The following is a 21,737-nucleotide window of genomic DNA, read 5'->3' as shown; positions in this document are numbered from 1 at the left end:
TTATGATGAGCAGTTCATGGGGCGGGGGTGGGGGGGGAGGGGGCGTATGATCATTTATTTATTTCAATTTTTCAAACCATTTATTTATGTAATTATTTTTTGCAAATTTAAGTTCCATTGAAACAAATGTATATCTAATATGTTAGCTTTTTTTCCAAATCTAGACTTTATTTACTATTACACATTCGTATGAACAATTATATTGTTTTAAAATCATTGAATATTTTTTGTTTTGACTTTTTTACACTTAATTAACTCTTTCATTATAAATAAATAGATAAGGCTATACCAATATTAATACCTAATAAAACAGCTTTCTGGTTTGGAGGACAAATCGGATGTGCATTTTTTTCATATGTAAGACACATGGGTATAAACCTTCAGTGGGATTCTGTTTTCATAAAACAAATATCAGTAAGCGTGTCGTGAAAGTACTCAGCATGATCCATTTGGTCGCAATAGCCAAACCTATGTCCCAATTTATCTGAAACGACCGTCAGATAACTTTTGTCATATCTGAATATCTGACGTGTACTGATACCGTATACTGTAGTTGAAAACTGTGACAAGAACATTTTTTGCAAGTCAAATTATACTTTTGGAAAATGAAAAAAAAATGATGAGATGAAAGTTAAAGTTCATAGTCCAAATATTAACTCTAATGTCAGTTAAACCCACACCTTCAGACAGATAACGTTACTCTCGTACAGGAAGGATTAATGCTTTATCAATTTTAGTTGATAACATGTATAACCGCAAGTAAGAATCGGACAGGTAAAAAGGCTTTTTCGCAGAATTAACATTCTTACTAAAATACATTCAAAACACCTGAAAAGATGTAACTGAAAAAATAGAATGTTACATTTAGAAAAGTCGTTTGGTCCTGCAAAATAATGCAACAATACATGTAGTCGCATGCGCATTGCAACCAATTTAAAATTAATAATTTCAGACAATATAATTGTGAGGACTTTACATATACATGTACTTTCCTTTTTCTTTTCATTTTATTACCAACTTATAAGAGTGAAAATGGCGTAAAGGGTATGGATCAACATTTTTGTTTATTTGCAATGAAAAAAAAAATCGATCTCGATTCAACATTAATAAACGGATTAAATTATTTTATTGATAATACGTGTACAAGCAACTTAAAAAAATATACAATGAGTAAGCACTTTATTATACGTTTATTTCTGCACTGTATATATTTGTACTGTTTAATGTAAAGGATTTTTTTCATGTTAAGGAGGGGGGGGTGTAATTGATGACTGGTATTACCTCCGGCTTCTTGTGTGGATCTTTACTTATAGATATACTTGCACATGTATGTAAACATAAAGGTAAAGTAAATATAGATCAATTCTTCACATGAAATACCGATTGAGATAATGAATGGAAGTCCATTGTTTGGAATGTTAGGTATGGTGTTTTCTTTATTATTATTATTATTATATTAGTTTAATGCTCAGCAAATTTAAATGAGATTTGTCAGTGTAAATTAAATCACCACTTTTCACGCATAGACATTTGTATTACTGCATGGTGTTTTGACTCTTCAGGCACATGCAGGTTTTCTTCTTTGGGAGGATGTTCTTAAGTGCGTTTGTGTATTTTTTGTATTCGTTTTTTTTTGCGTCTTTATTTTTTCTTTATTTTTTTTGTTGAAATATAAAATCATTTTTTTTACAATGGCTGAGTTAAATGATTTGAATGATATAGTAATTAAACCAAGCCCATCCATCCACGCTAATAAATTGACTTTGTGCCTTTGGAAACCCGATGTGACTTTTGTAAAGTTTTATCCACAAACAAAAATGCATTTCAATGAACTTGTCTTTATTGTTCAGTTCATGAGTTAACGACATGGTCTTGGCTTAGAACCGAAGAAAAATAAGTTTTGAGAAACTTGTATGTGTAAGGAGAAATTCGTTGTCTCGTAGGTGTCAAGAAGTATCCATAAAGGGTGTAATATCACAATTATACGAATAACAAATCAGTAGAGTTGGAAGTAAAGGACAACTTCAATTAAAAAATATTTTGCTTATTTATTTTATGGGGATATTATTACGTAAAAATCACAAAGAACTAGAATGTTAAGAACACATACAATCAAGGATGAGAAATAATTTGTTTTGCAAGAAACATGTGAATATAAATGTCATACAAACTAGAACAGTTGCGATAACATACAGACACAACGAAAACAAATTTTGGGATGATTTTTAATCCAGATTGAAACTCTTTAATATCAAATAGTGACTGTTGCTCCCATTACTAGTTTATGTTTTTTTTTCTTAATCGTACAGCTTGATCGTTTTGTTTATGATCATCTATTAAAATTTAGCTGCACAAAAATGATCTGAGTTCTGTCCAATGATGTATTACCAAACAGCGTCACTTCTTGTTTTTCTTACACTGGGTGCTTCGACAGCACCGACGTCACCATCATCTTCGCCGACGATAGCTTGCAAGATAATACAAAAATTAAAGCCAAAAATAATATCTGCAGCTACAGAGAAAGATCTGTCATTGTCAACATATGACACAAATGTTGGAACGGAAGTCGATATCAGTTGCCTTAACGATGGATACGTTGTCAAGGGAGCTAATAAACTCACGTGTTTACCTACAGGAGAATGGAGTGCAGCAATACCAACATGCGGTGGTAGGATATTTCTAAACTTTGAATTAATGATTATTGATTAAGAATAAAATTAGAAAAATTCCGATATATCAGGGGGATTTAATTTGGATTTTCTCTAAGGGAAGTACCATTTAATTTTCAGGAGGTGGGGGAGTGGTCAAATTTGAAATAAAATGTCCGGATTAAAATTTTCAAGAAATGAAAAGCCAGGACATGCTATATAAATAAGAAACAATTAAAAGGCGTGATCTGTTCTTGTCCTAATATTAATTTATTTATATTCAAAAAGTTTTTTTCGACGCTTTGTGCTGAGTAAAATTCAGGCAGGACCTAAATTTACTGAAAATAAAAAGGCAAAAGCCCCCCTCCCCCCAAAATTTAAATGGTTGCTCCCAAAGCTGTCCCTTTAACATGTAACGCTGACTCTATAACTGTTCTTACATGGCCCTATAATATGACATTAGACCTATCTTTGATCGTTTTAAGCTACAATTGAATTGTTTCTTGATACTTATCATATCAAGGTTGTCATAAAATGATTTATAAAATTGCATTATCGCTAAGAGAAGTTTTTAACAAGGTTAAATGAAATCTACATTTCAAGGATATTCAGAGAACAAACCACCAAAGTAGTTTTATTCATACAATGTACCTGTCAGTGCATGTTTTATACAAATATGTATAAGTCTGTTAAAACTTGTTTAAATATTTGAATGATTATTTTGATACACCTGAGTTTGGTGCGTTTTTTGGGGGCTACATGATACAGGAGTCTGAATATTAATATCATTGAATTGTTCCAACGAAGTATCAATCGGAACACCTCATCATTTCTAGTTACACGAAAGAAAAACCTCGGAGGCACTAGGCGGATTGATCTGTCCGGAATTTAACCGGTCCGATTCTATAATTATAGTTATTTAACCATTCCTTTTTTTCGTAAATTTTTCAAGAAGAAATTCTCCTTTTTGCATCCGAGTTTATTTTTTAGTGTAGCGGAAATGGCCGAATACATGTAGATCAGTATGGCACTGCAACTATGAAACATAAACCGGAAGAATATTTACGTTAGGTTTATCCTAATACCAATTAAGCTGGACTCGTCGCAACTTCGGACAAGTCCGTACTCTCCTTGCGAACTCATCCGAACTTTGCTGATTTAATAAAGCCATACAACATATAACATATGGTTTGTCCTAGTAAGAGAAAGCACCCAATCGGAAATTATTAATATATTATGAATGAACTTAATTTCCCGTTATAATCAACGAACTAACATCACGTGGTTCTAAAAGCACATCTAAAGCTGCTTGTCCTTTTTTTCAGCACCAACAAAGAAAAAGCCAATCAATATGAAATTGATCGTCGGGTTGTCAGTAGGAGGAGGATGTACATTATTGATCGTCATCATAACTGGTGTTCTAATATTACATTATCGAAACAGGAGTAAAAGGTCAAAACAAAATTCAGACGACAGGTACATGTACATGTATAGTAGTTAAAAATAAAATGTACTTTGAAGGGCTAAAAATATATTTCTTCTTGAAGCGTTTCTACGTTTCTATTTTTTTTTTAAATCTATAAATTCTTTTGTTAAAACCTTGAATTAGAAAGTTTGCCAACTTTTCAATTACAGCAGTATTATTAATATTAGCCATCTGGGAGCTTCATCTTTAGTTTCCTTGTATCGACTTAAGTCTACATAAAGCTCTTGTACATGTACAAATGGGTAGTTTTAACGAATTATTGCATGTCGATTATACTCATTCATATGTTGTAACGTTTGAGTAAAAATGTGTCATTGTTAAACATCATTCAATTACACAAATGTTTAAAATATTCATTCTGTCAAATGCATTTCTCTTGCTAAAACGTTTGTTCATTACAAGATGGTTATGTTCCGGTATACATAAAACGAACATATCAAACAGCTGTTGCCATGTCAACAAAAAGGAAGCATTATTGTAAAAGAACAGAGATATGCCACAAAAAACATCAAATCATTTTTGTATCTCCTCTAAAGAAATTTGATGAATTAAGAAGGGGAGTTACATGTAGTACTAAATTTAAATGTGTAAAATTGTGTCATCTTTGAAATAGCTTATTGATTGATTGATTTTTAATTTATTTTTTTTAATTAAGGTTAAGAAAGGGGAGGGAAAATCCAAGCTACTCGTGCAGTGCAGAAATGACAAGATATAACGAACAAGACACAAGTTTGAGCCAACCACCGTATGTATATGTACATGTATTACATGCATGTGTACACAGTATATGTGCATAGTAAGACAAATTTAGATTTTTAATGCAACAATCTTTATTTTTTTTAATTCTTGAAATTAGACACGATCCCATCTCCATAAATAATGACTATCTATCTGCCAGTTTTTTATGAGGGTGAAACAGAACGAACAGATTGTTTTGGTCGATCCATCAATTTGTTTACAAGTTCAGACGGAGCATAGATCTAGAGACCATTCGCCTGCTAGAAGGAATAGACCCTTTTGTGCTAACTGTGGGTTAGTCGATAAACATACGCAGAGAATGTTCAGTATTCATTTTCGCGAGGAAAATTCTTTTGTTCTACCCAAACCTACCTCGCAGAAGTGTATATTGAGCATACTCATCAACTTACTGCGAAAGGGTTTATTGTGTTTTATCCGTGAATACGTACATGTACAATGTAATCATGCAATATTTTATCATGAGTTCTTTTTACAAGTACATTGTACATGTACTTTCTTACAGACAGCATACATTGTAAATGTACATATGCAGTTGTTATGGAACTGAATTATAGTCGGATATAAAGTGTGTCGTCTATAACTATAGAGTCGTCAAGTCAATATAATTTAATAGAGAAGCTAAAAAATAATGTAAACTAAATTTAGAAATAAAATTAAATTAAGATACAATATATCTTAACAAAAACAAACAAAAAAATGTTTTTTAGCATTTCGATGAATTCAAAATGATTTTGCAGGCATGTGTTTAAAGTATGGTCACATGACAGACGAGTCAAGAAATTTGTAGCCGCTTACAACTTTAAGGAGCTGATAGAAAAGGGTATGGTCAAAGTTTACTGCGACCAAAAATAAATACAAACATGGTAAAATGCATTTTTAGCGAAGACAGACAAAATATTTACTTTCTTTTTCGTCTATAAACAATAATTATGTGTTTCCTTGCTTCAGAACTTAGATATTGTTAAAACGCAATGAAGAGAAATGTGGCAGGCGTATCTTGGTGACTTTATCTTGTTTAACGTCACTTTTCTCTGTGACCACAATGTTTTTATGACCCTTGATCTCTGTCTTGTGTTACTGACTTACGAACAGTATGTCGTGTGCAAAAATAACTTCGGAATCCGTGTAACTTTAAAATGTGGATTGATTGATTGATTTTGTGGTTTTACGTTCTACGGCGGATATTACAAGGTTTTTTGGACAGAACGAGAACATTTAATCATGCATCTATCAGTAGATTCTAATTTTGACTACATGTAGTCCGACCCGCTGTTTGCTTGCTGGGAGAAGCCACATACCGCGTACTTGATGCATTAACGGTGACCTCTAATATAAAAGATTTTAACCGATACATGTTCGAATCGGGCCTTGATCGAACCTTCGACCTCCTGCACTAAAAGCGAGCACGCTGTCTCGAGACAATCGAGGTAGTGAAGTGGCCATTGGTTAAAATGACCATCAGAAGTAATTATCTTAATCATTATTTTTTTCTTTATATTAGGCAAGAAAACATTCAACGTCCTTGACCCAGTGATAGTTCTCGAAGAGGACGGGACTGAAATAGAAGACAACGCTGCTTTAAAGGCTTGCAAGGACAAGACACTTCAATGTATTTCACGTGGGAACATATGGTGTCGCCAGTCACGTGGATCCCTCGAAAGCGATGCTGGATACAAGAGTTCAAATATTTCAATAGAAAGTGATGGGGTCGTTGACCTTCGGGGCGATCATCCAAGTGAATTTGGAACACTACGTAGTTCCCATTTGTAATTTAATGGGGGAACACTTGTCAGAGACTACAGCGTTTTTGATAGTGTAACGATTAACCTGAAAAATATGCTTATACTTACACATACATGTATACACAGCGGCTGATCCAGAAAAGTGCACACAAGAGTGGTTCCGATTCAGAATTGAATTTATAGCGAGGCGTTTTTTTTGCCAAGAACGCACATACTTTCGAACAAAAAGGAGAAACCCGGAACCCGCTGGATATGCCACTGCGTACATGTACATTTTTTATTATTTAGAAATATGTTTTACATGTAGTTATTGGAAATGAGGTCATGCTTTCATGTACTTACTATTGTCAGTTACAAGTGAACATAGTGGTTCATTTTTAGATTTCATGTTATTTAGGTATATTTCTTACTCAGCTGGTTTGAAGTTACTTTTAAGTACAAAACATCAAAAAATAGATAAAATCTCACACGTGTAACATAAGTTTATCTTTAACACACACACACATATTCTGTAAGTTTGATTCGAAATTACTCAATGGTCGATCGGAGCGCTCGCGTGTTCAACAGTTTATTTGAGATATAGATATATATATACATATACATATATATATAATGGTCTGAAAAATTCCAACGATGTTAGAACTGTCAAATTTACGATGCGAACTTTTGGTCGTTCGCTCCGCATGACTCGAACTGCTTTGACACCTATGGCAACACCACCTACACAAAGTCCAGCGCTCTAGACCACTCGGCCAGCTAGGTTATATAAAAATATAGCTTTCGCTGACCGGGTCATACCTCCTCGTAGGATTAATCCAGGGCTCTAACTTAGTACACGATGTATTGTAGTACGGGACAGTTCATCTAGATGTTATTATGTAGGATAGAGGATCAAATTAATGATGCATATCACAACAAATCATTATTATATAAATATCTCAGAATGTGACGACTCTATACACTACACTCTATACACAATATAGGTACATTGTCGAAAATTATTGAAGATATGTGATGAGGCGACGGAACGGATAGGAATTTCGAGGCTCCGCCGAGCTAATCTCCCGTTCCAAGCCGAATACACATATCTAAAAACCCCACTAAAAACTGGAAGCATAACATATATTATATCCAGTGGATAATTTAAATCCACCGGATAAAACTTTTGAACAACCGATTCCTAGCGTTGCGGCAGTTCAATTGGGTGAAACGTGGTATGAAAAAAGAAACACCATTTTGAAAGTTTTATTTGACTTTCTGTTATTTGTACCATCAAAATTAAGGAAAACAGCAAACTATTTCCATATCATTTTGGTAAACTGAGTTATAAACTGAAAGTGGACATTTTAAGGGCAGATAACTCTGTCAAAAACATCATTTTTCTAACATTCTACTGAAAAAAATTCTGAACAAATCTAGAAAAGCAGAGATCAAATAATGGTCTTTTCAAAGAGAAAGCATGCTTGAGTGAAATTATATTGTCAGGTCAGTGGGTTTTTGACATACATGTTTCTGACTTTTCCCATTTTGCGTGATTCTTACAAAAACCTTCACTTAAATTCTGGAAGAGTACTTGTCTGGTCTAAGGCCCCTCGCCATTGAAATAATTACATTCAAGCTAGAATAATAAACATGTATAGATAATTCAACTAAGATTGGTCCCATAAAAAATTGTCCATGCTGGTGTACAAATGAACCTTTTATCCGAAACCAAGTCTCTGTTCTTGAACTGAATTACATTGTGTGGAGCAGTAGTCGTAGAATCCAAATTATGTGTCCAGGGTCAGGTTTTATGATCAATCTCAAAATGAGATGTTTACTCAAATCCTTCCACAACTCAATTTTTTACTATCAAATCACTTAGAATTAAAGACTTGAGGAAAAACTAAAGGATCTGAGAAAAATCTCAACTTGAGATTCTTATGAAACTGTGGTCAGGATTTGTGAAATTATTGACTAGTTTTTGTACGATTTCATGTTTTAATGTGTGGACAGCTGGTAATTCAAAAGCGTTTATTTTTGCTTTTGGAAACTATTTCCATAGTTTCAAATGGACTGGTGCACATGACAAATCCAAAACTCGAAAGCCTACATATAAAAATGTAGCAACAACCATAAATCCATAAAAAATACACAGAAATATCAGTTCTTCTTCTTTTCATGGTTATTAAACAGATAATACAATGTACATACGTCCATATATTTAGCAGTAGGTTACCTAGAGCGATGACAAAATTGAGGGCGTGACATGAATATGCCCCTCCCATATAATTTTTAAGTGTTCAAACATGTTCCTTGAATATAAACACCATTGAAAATTTGTCTTTTACTTCCCATTTGATATTTTCTGCGGTTTCATATATAATTCCACAGTTTTACAGTCAATGGTGTAGAGTTCAGGGGTTATGATGCCCAATTTCGGTTTGACCAATGAAAGGTTATGTTTACATCAGTTCGTCAATAATGAAGTTCACAGCCTCTGAGAAGTCTTGGGCTACTTTCATAGGCCTAGGATCTATTTTCTCCTCATCCCCTGCACGGTATTTGCCTACAATTTGTAAATATGTGTGTTTATTTTACATATAGTATTACATCATGTATATTTACAGGGGCAAAGTAAAATTTGACCTTATAAAGAATAAATCATACAGCTGTATTCAGACTTAAGGATGTTCGCTGCTTTTTTTAAGAATAACAAAGATTTCAAAAGGTTTGTGAAATCTTTTAAAATATTTCATGCTAGAACAATTTAAGAAGAAACAATTGATAGGCCATACTTTGAGATATAAGCATTTGTAATTAAAGTACCATCAGAAATAAGTGATCATGATGCCCCAATAATATTTCTAAAATGTGGAAGACACGTACAAAAATCATTCAAAAGAGAAATTTGGCAATATGATAACATTAATTTAGAACATTTTTCGTCACAACTTGATAATGTTGATTTGGATGAACTTTTGTCTAACACCGAAGATGTCGATGATATGTGTAAAACCTTTTCCCAAACGTTTATTGGTATTGCAAGGGAGAGTATCCCAACAAACTTAGTTCAGATACGCGATAATGATAAACAGTGGTTTGATAGTCAGCTTAGAAAGGAAATTCGAAAAAGGGACCGATTTCGTAAAAAGGCCCTAAAAACTAAAAGAGAAACTGGCATTAATAAATACAAAAAGCAAAGAAACAAAGTAAATAATCTTAAAATATACTTAAAAGGAAAATTCGAAAAGTTTGGATAATATTATACTCAATAATGCTGCTAACTCAAAAACTTATTGGAAAATAATGAAGACGCTTATAAAATCTCATAAGGGCTCTGGTGAAATACCCCCACTTAAAAATATCATTAATGACGAAAATATTGGTGATACCGCATACGGAGACGACGACAAATGTAACTTGCTTAATAAATAATTTCCTCTCTAGAGGACGAGAATTTTCCTCTTCCTGATTTTGAAGAAAAGACAAATATTTTCTTAACTGAACTTGAAATAAATGAATCTGAAATCTTAGACATAATAAAAACATTAGATCCCCATAAAGCATCTGGTCCTGACATGGGAAGTCATAGAATGTTGAAAATATGCCCCGAAAAAGTAGCAATTCCTTTAAGAATTATATTTAAGAAATCCCTAGAACAATGTAAGTTTCCCACCAGCTGGAAAATTGCAACTGTAATTGCGACCTTTTAAAAAAGGAAACAATTCTCTTCCATCTAATCATAGGCCAATATCCCTGAAAAGTTGTGATAGAAAAGTGATGGAACGCATTGCTTATAAACATGTGTTTAACCATTTACAAAGAAATAAAATTTATGAATATCAGTCTGGTTTTCTTCCAAAATGTTCAACAGTTCATCAAGTAATAGAAATTTATAATTGTATTTTAAATTCTTTAGAAAATAAAGAGGTAAGTTGTTTGGTGTTTTGCGATTTTTCAAAAGCTTTTGATAAAGTGTGGCATCGTGGGTTATTACACAAAATGAAGTCATATGGTATATGTGGAAATTTATTGAATTGGTTTCAGTTATTTAGACAATAGAAAACAAAGGGTAGTAATCAAACAATCGTCTTTGCAACCTTGCAACGTTACAGCTGGTGTGCCTCAAGGCTCAGTTTTAGGTCCTCTGTTATTTATAATATATATCAATGATATTGCTGAAAATCCTTTGTTCTTATGTAGACTATTTGCAGCCGACACGTCTCTGAGCTACTCTGACTGTGACTGATCACACATAGAGACAGTGACTGGTCATGACCTCAGAGAGCTAAGTGATTGGTCCAAAAAATGGCTCATGTCTTTTAATCCTGACAAAACGGAAATTATGTTGTTTTCTAATATTGAAACTCCCGAAATAAACTTTGTATTTAATGATGAAAATATACCAGTTACAGATATGCATAAACATTTAGGTGTAACATTTAGTAACGATGCAAAATGGAATAATCATGTTGAATGTATAATCAAAAATGTATCGAAACATTTAAATGTATTACAGAAACTTAAGTCTAGTTTAGGAAGAAAGAATCTTGAATCACTATATCTTACTTTTATTCGACCGTTATTTGAATATGCATGTGAAGTTTGGGACAATATGGGCGTGGGTTATTGCAATAAACCTGAACAATTGCAGCTAGAGGCTGCTCAAATAGTAACTGGACTTCCAATCTTTATTAGTACACGAATCGTTTATTGTGAAATCGGATTGTTCTATAGTATTTAACATAACAATGCTCCAGAATATTTATATAATTTGATCCCACCAACAATTCAGAATACAACAGTTTATCCCTTACGTAATGGAAATGACTTGATACATCCTTTTTGTCGACTGTCTTTGACACAAGACTCGTTTTTACCATCAACTATACGATTATGGAATATACTCAATTTGTCAACTCGTAACATTGAATCTATAGGTAAATTTAAAAATGAATTAACATGATTAAAGAGGAGTAAATCAAATCCAGCAAACAGGGTTCCTAAATATTTCGAGTTTGGAAATCGTAAATTAAACATTATTTTAACTCAAATACGATGTTCGGCCTCCTTTTTACATTATGATCTCTCGAGTTAATATTATAACTGGTCCATCCTGCCGATGTGGTGCTAGCATTGAAGATTAAAATCATTTTTCTTTGAATGTCCTCACTATTCTGATATTAGAAACAGACTCCTTATTAATCTACATTGGTTACCGGAAAATTGCCGAGTAAATTTAAGTATCTTGACGTGTGGTCATCCGGCTCTTACCGATGAGCAAAATACAATAATTTTTAGTCATGTATATAAGTATATAAAGGGATCTACGAGGTTCTTATTGTATAATCAGTATCATTGATACTGTAAGTATAGTTATAACAACCACATACATCATCACATCATCACAATATTTGCTAGTTATATCACGTCAATATTATGTTTATATATTTATTGTATGGTTTTTTGCATGCTTTCAATATGTATTGTTACACAGTGTATATGGGAGAAGACTTAATAAGTTTGTCTAACTTGTGTCTAATCCCTTTTGCATAATTACGCAAATAAAATATGTTTAAACTAAGCATTTGAAATTTTGGCGGGAAAATGATTCCTCTTGATTTTCAATACGTTTTGTTGTAGTAGGTTTTATCTCTTGAAAACACCGAAGAAATAACAAGTATTTCACATTAAAAAAACCTCTTAAATACCATTTTAAGGTGTGTTTAATGAAAATTATTTCATTATGAAAAGAAAAAAAGGGGGTCACGAGGCACAAAAATAATAATGCCGTAAAATGAAGAAAAAAAAAACAGAGGAGTCTGAAAATCTGACAACAAAGGCTGAACATGAGCATGGAACATCCTGGATAAAAAGATTTGATAATGTGGTAATGTTTCTATTACACAAAATGGTTTAACAAGAATGTCAAAGTTCATGGAAGCGAGTTCACAGATTAAATTATGTCGGATAGTCAGACGATACATGTAGGCGAATGGTGTTTATTATGTTAATGCATATCCCCTTACCTCAATGTTCAATGGAGTAAATAAAAACCATAAATAATAACATGAAGGTGTACACTTTAACATGCAAGAGGACAAAGTTTTATATATCGGCACTTTTTTTTGAAGATTTTTAATTTTGCCTTCGACAGTTTAACTAGGATTTATTCTTCTTTAAAACTTCCTAAAACTTTGAGATGTGCGTTACCTGTATAAATAATTTATATATAAACATCGATAGGAAACTATTAAGACAGGTTTTACTGGTTGCCGACCGGGGTTTTACTACACATACTGATTTTATCTATTTAGGTTACACACATCATGTACCAGTTTATTTCAACTTCCAGTCAGACTGTAATCATGCTCAAAGTGTTTCTAAGGTCAAAGTTTAAATTTGTATTGATTACCTGCAGTATGGAGAATTGACCCACCAGAAATGAAATTACAACTCGCATTTACCTGTCTTTACCAGAATCCCTTTCATTCCTGTTCTCTGAGCACCTCTAATGTCATCCCTAACGTCCTAAAAAGGCAAAGGCTACAGCTAAATTGAAATTTTATTTTTTTAACAATAAAATATACGAACAGGCTATCGTTTCATACTTTTCTTGTACTATGTAACAATAACCAACATATATTACTATATAAAAAAACTAAAAATAAGCTTTGGTTTGTTCATAAAAAAGTAACAAGGTTTCTTCTTCCTTCAAAGGTTCAATTAAAATTATTTGTATAAAAATCACCGAGATAAAACTTAAAAGCAATATGAAAAACATAAAATGTACAATGTACACTGTATCAGTTATTTCTGATTATGTACGGGTACAATGTAATTGTCATGGCTTCATCTAATAATTACAAATAATATTGATGAAATTAAGATATAATATCATAGTCTAGAATAGTATTAACATTTACAGACTCAATGTGGGACAGGCAGTGCGTAGGGTACAGCGGTTTTGAAAATTGAGTAAATTTTGTGCAGGGGACGCTGCCTCCCTTGTTTTCTGGAACCCTTTATTCAAAATCTGGAATCTCGCAATTATTGACAAGTGAACATGTTGTGGAGATTATCCGATTAATAAGTACAACAGACAGGGTATGGGACATTAAAATGGACCAAAATGTAGACAGATCATTTTCAATAAATGACATTAAGAAAATCAAGTGAAAATGACAGTAGATTAATCCTATATGTACAAATCTGAAACACAAATTCAATAATAGATGATCGCCTACATTATGTTTATTTTTTATTTGCATGTATAACTTAAATACTATTAATTTGTTATTTCAAAGCAATGGGATCTTTCCAAATGAAAAATTACATAGTAATTATGAATATTTACATCACCAATCATGACACATTCGTCTGGTTTACTGTTGAACTCCCGTACAGAGCTAAGGAAAAAGTTTCGTTCTGGTTTCCCTACAACTTCTGCCTTTTGTCCCGTGGCATACTCTAAAGCAGACACGAAGGGTCCTTCAAAAATAAAAAAACAGCCATATTCCGTTCTGTCTGTGAGTGAATGTGTGGGTAAAATCATAGAGTTGTAATTTTGTTGTTATATTTTTTTCAAATTGAATTAGAACTGCTCATCATATATAGCACCTGAGGTAACCCCAATCATTTATATGGATTCCTGCTGCTAGCACTACATTTATGAGTGTTTTTTTTCGCTTTTTGTTCCTTTTTCTCTTTGTCCTGCTTTGTTGATGACTCTCTCAAAATTATTTGTTTCTAAATCATCTAAACAATTAACCTGTCAGTATAATTTTAAAACAATGATTCTTTCTGCAGTAACTTGCATGTACTGTGTTTGCTGATACCAATATCAACAAGGTGTGGTCATCTCGATCGAACTTTACAGATTACTTGAACAGGTATCTCATGTAAATCAAAATAACAGATCATTTGCAACACACAATGCAAAATGTGAAATTGTTCCACCCACTATCAACTAATAAGAATTTTTCACAAACGATGTTCAGATATGGAAACTATTTTACCTGGACCAAGAGCCAATTCCTCTTTCTTCTTGTAATACCTGGCTTTATGAATAGCAATTAGTGGGCATCCTTCCAATACTAATCTAAAAGAAATTGTAGATAGAATACATGTAGAAAACATGTATGGAAAAGTCTTCTTTAAAGATAAATAGAAAACATTGATCACAAAAAAGGTAAACAAAGTGTTTAAAAAATAATTCAAACACATTTCAGTACATTATGGTGCATGATTGTGAAATTTTGATGAGGTCTGTTTTTCATCCTATTCGACTTAGCTAATCAGTACTTTGATTATCATATGCATTTCTTATTTGAATAGTTGTGCCTTTTAAATTATATTGGGGTCAATTTACACAGAACAGGTATATTTAATAAAGGTCAAAATTCAAGGGAAAATAGGAATGGGTAATAGAGAAAATCGGTATTTAAGAAAAATATGTCAAACTGTAACCTTTTAAGCAATTGGGCAAATGCATCAAATGTCAACCCCATGTAGTTTCCATGGAAACATAAAATAATGTTTTTCTTACCTGAATGCTTCATTCATAGCATCATAATTAAACTTGTCAGGAGCAAGTCCTACAACTACTGCATTTGGTTTCTCTGTTTGTATACCTGTTCACAATATAGCAGAATCAGTGAAGGGCTACAACCTGTCAAAATTCAGTATAACCGTTGTTAAGCAGCGCAGACTGGAAATAGTCAGACATTGTAACCCATGCACGATGAAGTGAATAAACCAAAGATCGAATAGATAGTTAATTCCAAGCATTCGATTCGGTTATTTGATTGATATTAGTTAGTGTAAACCGCGAAATTTCGCTATTTATTTTTTTGCTATTTTCGCGGTAAGACGTGTAACGCGAAAATTGACCTGTCGTGAATGTTTTCTTTGTGGAACATTATAATACAATCTGATGAACGATCGGAAATATATGACTGCGCAAAAGCAGATTGGTGGCATGAACCTCGAAAAATAGACAGCACAAAAATTTCCCGGCTTACAATATGACGTACACTGTACTGTACATGTACAAAAAATGTATCTATCATATTCGATCTATCGATGGTTCAATTTATTGTGAGGCCCTTTACATAAGTATGTTTCCTGTCCGTGCAGCTCACTTCACAAAACAATGCGAAGTCATACTGAATTTCAACAGGTTGTAATTAACTAAATGTTATTACAAGATTTACAAGACCTTTTGTTGGTAGTATGCATAAAAACGGTAGAAGAGAATGTGTACAGAGAAACCTGTCTACATTTTACACCCCATAATCAGAAACATGTCAAAATCTCGTATCCTCTGAAATCCCGTGATATTTTGTTTCCATGCATTTGGAACCCCTTTAAACCTAACAACTGCTTAACCCAACAAAATATTCAGTCCAAAAGTGGTTAAGTTTACATAAGTTTAATTTAAAAGAGTGGCACACAATTAATGAAGTAGGCGACTAAAAAGGCACAGGTTGTTATTCATTAATTGGCTATTCCTACTTTGGTATAATCATGTGCTCTTATTGCAGGTTTCCAATTAGCCAAAAAAGTGGCAATGTCCAAGGCAAATAAAATTACAGTATACAATGACAGATCCTGTAGGGAGATGGTCCAGAAATTTTAACCTACCCCCTCTTTCAATGGGAATTTTGTAGTTTTGTTTGAAAACTTTTGGCGAAATTGAGGGCATAATAACCTATTGCCCCTTTTTTTCTTGAACTTCTCCTTTTCAAAATCTCTCGATCTGCCCCTGATATATAGCCCGTGAAAGTTGCAGTTATATTTCAATATACAAATAAATTAAATAAATACCTTCAAAATCTTCTAAAGCTCTATCATCAACCATCATAAAGGGACGTAACTCCTTTTTCTCTATCACAAGCCTGGCTGCAGTAAGTGAGGTAAATATTTCTTGAGACTGAATGTCAAATCCTATTTTAGTGAGCCTTTTTAGTAGACAGTTCTTTGATTCTTTAGTGGTGTTTGTCACAAACTTCACATTAAAATTGCATTGTCTTAATCTGTAATTTCAGATACACGTAACAGGACTATATAACTACAGACAGTCATACATGTACATGTTCATGTATTTCAAAAACTTGTAGTTGAAAACAAATACATGTAAAATACCTGAATGAATTCATGCTTCCCTATGCCTCTTAAATATAAAACCAGAAGCAGTTTCGTCAGTATTGGTATAGAGATTTTTGTCTTCCTGGAGAAATGTGTAAATTTGTTTTTTATGGGACAGTGGAGCATAAATTGATCTCACAGATGTACCAACTGGGCTTGCTCAGAAAATAAGCATGAAAGAGTACACTAGAGGTTCACTAAATAGGCATTTCAGTTCAAATTGATAGGGACTTGTATCAAATCTCTATCTAGTACATGTAGTTAGTAAAATACTCATATACTGTACTTTTATGGGGAACATAGTGGTATTAGTCTGATTGCATTTTAGTAGTTGGTTCAATGTAAGTCAATTTTAATATTGGATCAGATCTAGATGGTACAAATTTTCGTCTTAATTGGATCGAGGCTGGTGGTAAATACACGTTTCATAAAACAACTCTAAGAAAAGGGTCCGCTTATGGAATAAAACTGTCTTTCAGTTATACAAGATAATTATATTTTGAAACACCGGTTAGTCCATTCAAGGGATTATTATTTAGAGCTTGAATGTTACTTTGTTTATCAGAAAATTATACCAATATAAGTTATTTTGTTAATCAGTATATATTATACTAAAAAATATAATATTTACTAATTTGCTCACTTCGATCTAAAGAAAATGGAGTGTCGTTTTGAGGAATTATATACACATGCAAATGCGAGTTTGTGCACGAATCATCACAATATTCTATAAAATGATAAACAATAGTCCAATTAATTATGCCGTTTTGGGAGGCTAATTTTTATTTTGCAAGATCACATCCCTTCGAGGCATTAGTAATTATACTACTGTAACGTCAGATATATAAAAAAAAAATGCCTCAGCTAATGTCATGATTGCTTGGACCAGGTAAACAAACCTTTTCAAAGCCGCATTTGAACCAGATATTTCATCGTCATCAATATGAATTGTTCCACTCAAATCTACCAGAACTGTCCTAATTCTGCTTGTTTCCATGGCGGTAACATGAGATCTGTATACTGCTCTGAGAGAGCTAAGCCTTACATATTTGCATTTCATGCATGTGCTATTATTAAATCGAAAGTGAAAGTATGCACACTAATTGTAGACATAAAACGGGGATAACCTTATTCAATATCCGGATTTACTACCATTTTTTCTTGATGAACTGCACGCTTGTTAAAAAATGTTAAGATGTCAAGATGTCTTGTTTACGACAAATACTTGATAATCTATTTGCCAAAATTTTCTTGAGGACATTCATACATGTATAAAATCAAAGGTATTAGAAATTTTGCTCACCACGAGGGTGTGCGGGGGTGGGGGTCGGAAAACATTTGGACAGTGCATTTTGGAAAAGTGTGTATTAATTTTCAGGAAAATAAAAAAAAACGATAATCAAATGAGTAAAGGATAGCTTGAACGCCTCCCTTTTTCACAAATTCTTGGATTTGCGACTTAATTGAGTCATAACTTACATGTAATTAATTACTATCTTCCTGACATGTTTATATACATAGACAATATTGAATAATTTTAGACCCTCATGGAAATTAAAAGTGTGTGCACTCATACATTTTGCAAGAATATGACATTTTTAAAGAATTTTGACGCAAAATAACATGTTGCAGCCACCACATGATAGTTATATTTAAAAAAAATAGCATTTTAGTCGTTAATTTTAGACCCTCATGTAAATAAAAATGGCTCACACTCATACATTTTGCAAGAATATGACATTTTTGAAGAATTTTGACACAAATTAATGTTACAGCCGCCACATGATAGTTATATTGAAAAAAAAAATAGCATCTTAGTCCTTAAATTTAGAGCCTCGTGGAAATCAGAAGTGCTAGCACCCATACATTTTGCAAGAACGTGACATTTTTTCCCTCATGGAAAAAAAAGTGCATGTACTCATGCATTTTGCAAGAATATGACATTTTCAAAAGAATTTTGACTCAAATTAATGTGTCATAGCCACTATATGATAGTTATAATGAAAAAAAAAAGCAATTTAGTCATTGATTTTAGACCCTCATAGAAATTAAAAGTGTGTGCACTCATACATTTTGCAAGAATATGACATTTTTAAAGAATTTTGACGCAAAATAACATGTTGCAGCCACCACATGATAGTTATATTTAAAAAAAAAATAGCATTTTAGTCGTTAATTTTAGACCCTCATGTAAATAAAAATGGCTCACACTCATACATTTTGCAAGAATATGACATTTTTGGAGAATTTTGACACAAATTAATGTTACAGCCGCCACATGATAGTTATATTGAAAAAAAAAATAGCATCTTAGTCCTTAAATTTAGAGCCTCATGGAAATCAGAAGTGCTAGCACCCATACATTTTGCAAGAACGTGACATTTTTTCCCTCATGGAAAAAAAAAGTGCATGTACTCATGCATTTTGCAAGAATATGACATTTTCAAAAGAATTTTGACTCAAATTAATGTGTCATAGCCACTATATGATAGTTATAATGAAAAAAAAAGCAATTTAGTCATTGATTTTAGACCCTCATAGAAATTAAATGTGTGAGCACTCATACATGTGCTGGAATATGACATTTTTGAAGAATTTTGACAGATTTATATATGTCAGAGTCACCCACATGATAGTTGTATTGAAAAAAAATAATCATTTTAGTCAATAGTTTTAGACCCTTATGAAAAATAAAACTGCTTGCACTCATACATTTTGCAGAAGTTTTACTGAAATAATGGTGTCACAGTCACTAATGTGAAACTAACATTTTTAATTTCTACATTTTCTACATGAAAGATCATGTATGGAAATAGGAAGTGTCCACACTCATATTCGTTTGCTAAAAGTGGCATTTTGAAGAATTTCGACCGAAATATTTAGATACAAGTCACCCATTTAATGCTAAAATTGTCAATTTTAACATTTTTTAGAATTATTTGTGACCCATATGTTATTAAAAGTAGTTTTCACTCAAAAAGTACTTTGTTATTCTTGAACTTCGTGAGAATTACTAAACATCTAAAGGCATGTAAACAATGATTATTTTTGAACGATGATTCATAATCGGGTTAGCTAATTTACTTTAGTCACATAGTTTCATTTATTAATCGCGAACTTCCTGTTCTACATGTACATTACGTCACGCAGAATAGAAAGATTTAGTGTCAGGAACTGTCCAGGGGTATGACAGTTTACAACACTTTTCGTATTTTCTTTGTCAAGACCCAGGACAGTTTCTGTCAGGATCTGTCATGGAATAGGGCAAAATGTGTCCTGACTCAGGACAGCCTCTGTCAGACCCTGTCAGGATCTGTCAGGATTTCTGATCTATCTACTGTCGTAGAACATAAATCCTGACAGATTCTGATCATGACAGAATTTAAGAGAGGTTAGAAGTGATCGCAACTGTATAATTCAATGTGATCATGTTCAACACATGTATAGAAAAGAGGGCAATCGTCTATACCACAGAATATCAATAAAGCAGCAAAGAAATTGAGACAATTGTTAAAAACTCGTGTCCGTTAATTAAAAACCTTTAAACTGCGTCGTTATATTAATTTCAAATAAAAATGAATATTTCAGCTTCAATAAATATCCAGCTATAAATCTTTGAAATAATTTCAAAAAGTGCTTTTTTCAATATTGTATTCAAAACCTCAAGAAGGTAGACTTGGGGTAAGTGACATAACTCTTGAAATCAGTGATATGTTAGTATCATATTCAATTTTACCAAATCCTATCAAGCTTTCATTGGAAGCAGAATGAAATCAATCCAACTTACTTTGATGCTTACATGAGATTGATGTCAAATGTTGAATACAAACGTTCTATTGATTTGTAAGAGTTGTGTCCCTTACCCGAGGTCTATCAACTTAAGTTGAACAAGATTCACTGGTTTAAGAAATTTGTGTCTTGTGTAGTAAGTAAACAGTCTTAAACGTTCGAACTTCTTATAAAAAAACATTATCTTGGTAGCAATGATCACTTTCTTTCATAATTTGTCAATAGTTGATTGTCTAATCATACAACGAACTTAAGATCAGGAGTTCTTTCTTTACTGACGATAGCGAATTGCTTCTATAAGCATTGAGTCGGTCTACTGAGCACGACGATCTTGGCTATCATAGACTTGTCCGTTGTAAACTCTATTTATCTCATATCAAGCACAATTTAGGTGTGTTCATTCGGGGAAAGGTGGTCATATGCCTGTAGTTTTTTTTTCTCAACAAATCGATATCGTGACATTGAAGTATGATCGGACATGATCTGCTGAAATCTTGCCCGTATGTGACGTTTGAGTAAATGTATTACTTAGTACATATATGAATCAAGATGTGACATTTTTTTCAGCTTTTAATTCTCTTGTTATTTATTTGACCTACTGCGTTTAAAATAAACTTTCCATTTACTTTAAATTTGAAATAAATACAAATCAACAAATGTTTAAATCATACATCCTTTTTTATTGCGCTTCTGACAATTACGTTTGCCACCTACAATAAAAAAATAATGCTCACCAAAATTAATTTGATGTAACTATACATGTTCTAGAGAAAAAAATCAAACCATTTTTAAAATCGAATAGAAACCGTTTTGTGTGAGCGCAATTATCTAAATGTACAAATATTAACGTATCGCAGATTATTGCAAACTCTACATTATCCTTTTACAACCACCATTTTTAACATCCAAGGGTCGATATACATGTATTAGTACATGTAGATAGGCTCTAATTTCTTGTCACAAAGATGGATGTTCGCGTCATCATCCATAGGCCATCCATCTCCTTTTCGCACGAGAGATGTAATGAATTGCAAACATACAGGTTTTGACATACATGTAGTAAAAGTTGTAAAAACATGAAGACGAAGGACAATACAAAAGGCATGATAAAAATAGTGATCACGTGGCACAAGGAATCTCGGGAAAACTTCGTTGTTAGCATTTGAAGGTATACATGCGCTT

General features: G+C 32.8%; 2 protein-coding genes across 4 annotated transcripts; one reads left to right on the top strand and one right to left on the bottom strand.

Annotated features, from left to right (window-relative positions):
• Nucleotides 1-1,314: 1,314 nt before the first annotated feature.
• Nucleotides 1,315-7,049, top strand: LOC148596985 (uncharacterized). 3 transcript variants are annotated; one of them, XM_088564464.1, is made up of 6 exons: nucleotides 1,315-1,422; nucleotides 2,348-2,668; nucleotides 3,974-4,124; nucleotides 4,790-4,879; nucleotides 5,631-5,713; nucleotides 6,395-7,049. In XM_088564464.1, the coding sequence occupies exons 2-6, from the start codon at nucleotides 2,377-2,379 to the stop codon at nucleotides 6,661-6,663; spliced, it is 885 nt and encodes a 294-aa protein (XP_088420590.1). In that variant the 5' UTR covers nucleotides 1,315-1,422; nucleotides 2,348-2,376; the 3' UTR covers nucleotides 6,664-7,049. The 3 variants fall into 3 exon arrangements, with proteins under 3 accessions (XP_088420590.1, XP_088420591.1, XP_088420592.1); XM_088564465.1 differs by having other exon boundaries at nucleotides 1,322-1,422; nucleotides 2,513-2,668; XM_088564466.1 differs by lacking the exon at nucleotides 2,348-2,668 and having other exon boundaries at nucleotides 1,359-1,422.
• An 817-nt stretch (nucleotides 7,050-7,866) lies between these two features.
• LOC148596984 (haloacid dehalogenase-like hydrolase domain-containing protein 2) lies at nucleotides 7,867-17,846 on the bottom strand. Its single transcript, XM_088564467.1, has 7 exons — nucleotides 17,666-17,846; nucleotides 16,446-16,654; nucleotides 15,166-15,250; nucleotides 14,636-14,718; nucleotides 13,975-14,108; nucleotides 13,085-13,148; nucleotides 7,867-9,183 (listed from the first exon to the last, which is right to left on the bottom strand). The coding sequence occupies exons 1-7, from the start codon at nucleotides 17,824-17,826 to the stop codon at nucleotides 9,080-9,082; spliced, it is 840 nt and encodes a 279-aa protein (XP_088420593.1). The 5' UTR covers nucleotides 17,827-17,846; the 3' UTR covers nucleotides 7,867-9,079.
• Between the last annotated feature and the right edge of the window lie 3,891 nt (nucleotides 17,847-21,737).

Source organism: Perna viridis, chromosome 15 (genome assembly GCF_037379345.1).
Source record: "Perna viridis isolate PV_CMFRI_1.1 ecotype Kerala chromosome 15, ASM3737934v1, whole genome shotgun sequence".
NCBI classification, from domain to species: domain Eukaryota; kingdom Metazoa; phylum Mollusca; class Bivalvia; order Mytilida; family Mytilidae; genus Perna; species Perna viridis.
The sequence above is the reverse complement of the archived record's forward strand: the minus strand, read 5'-3'. Positions and strand labels throughout refer to the sequence as shown.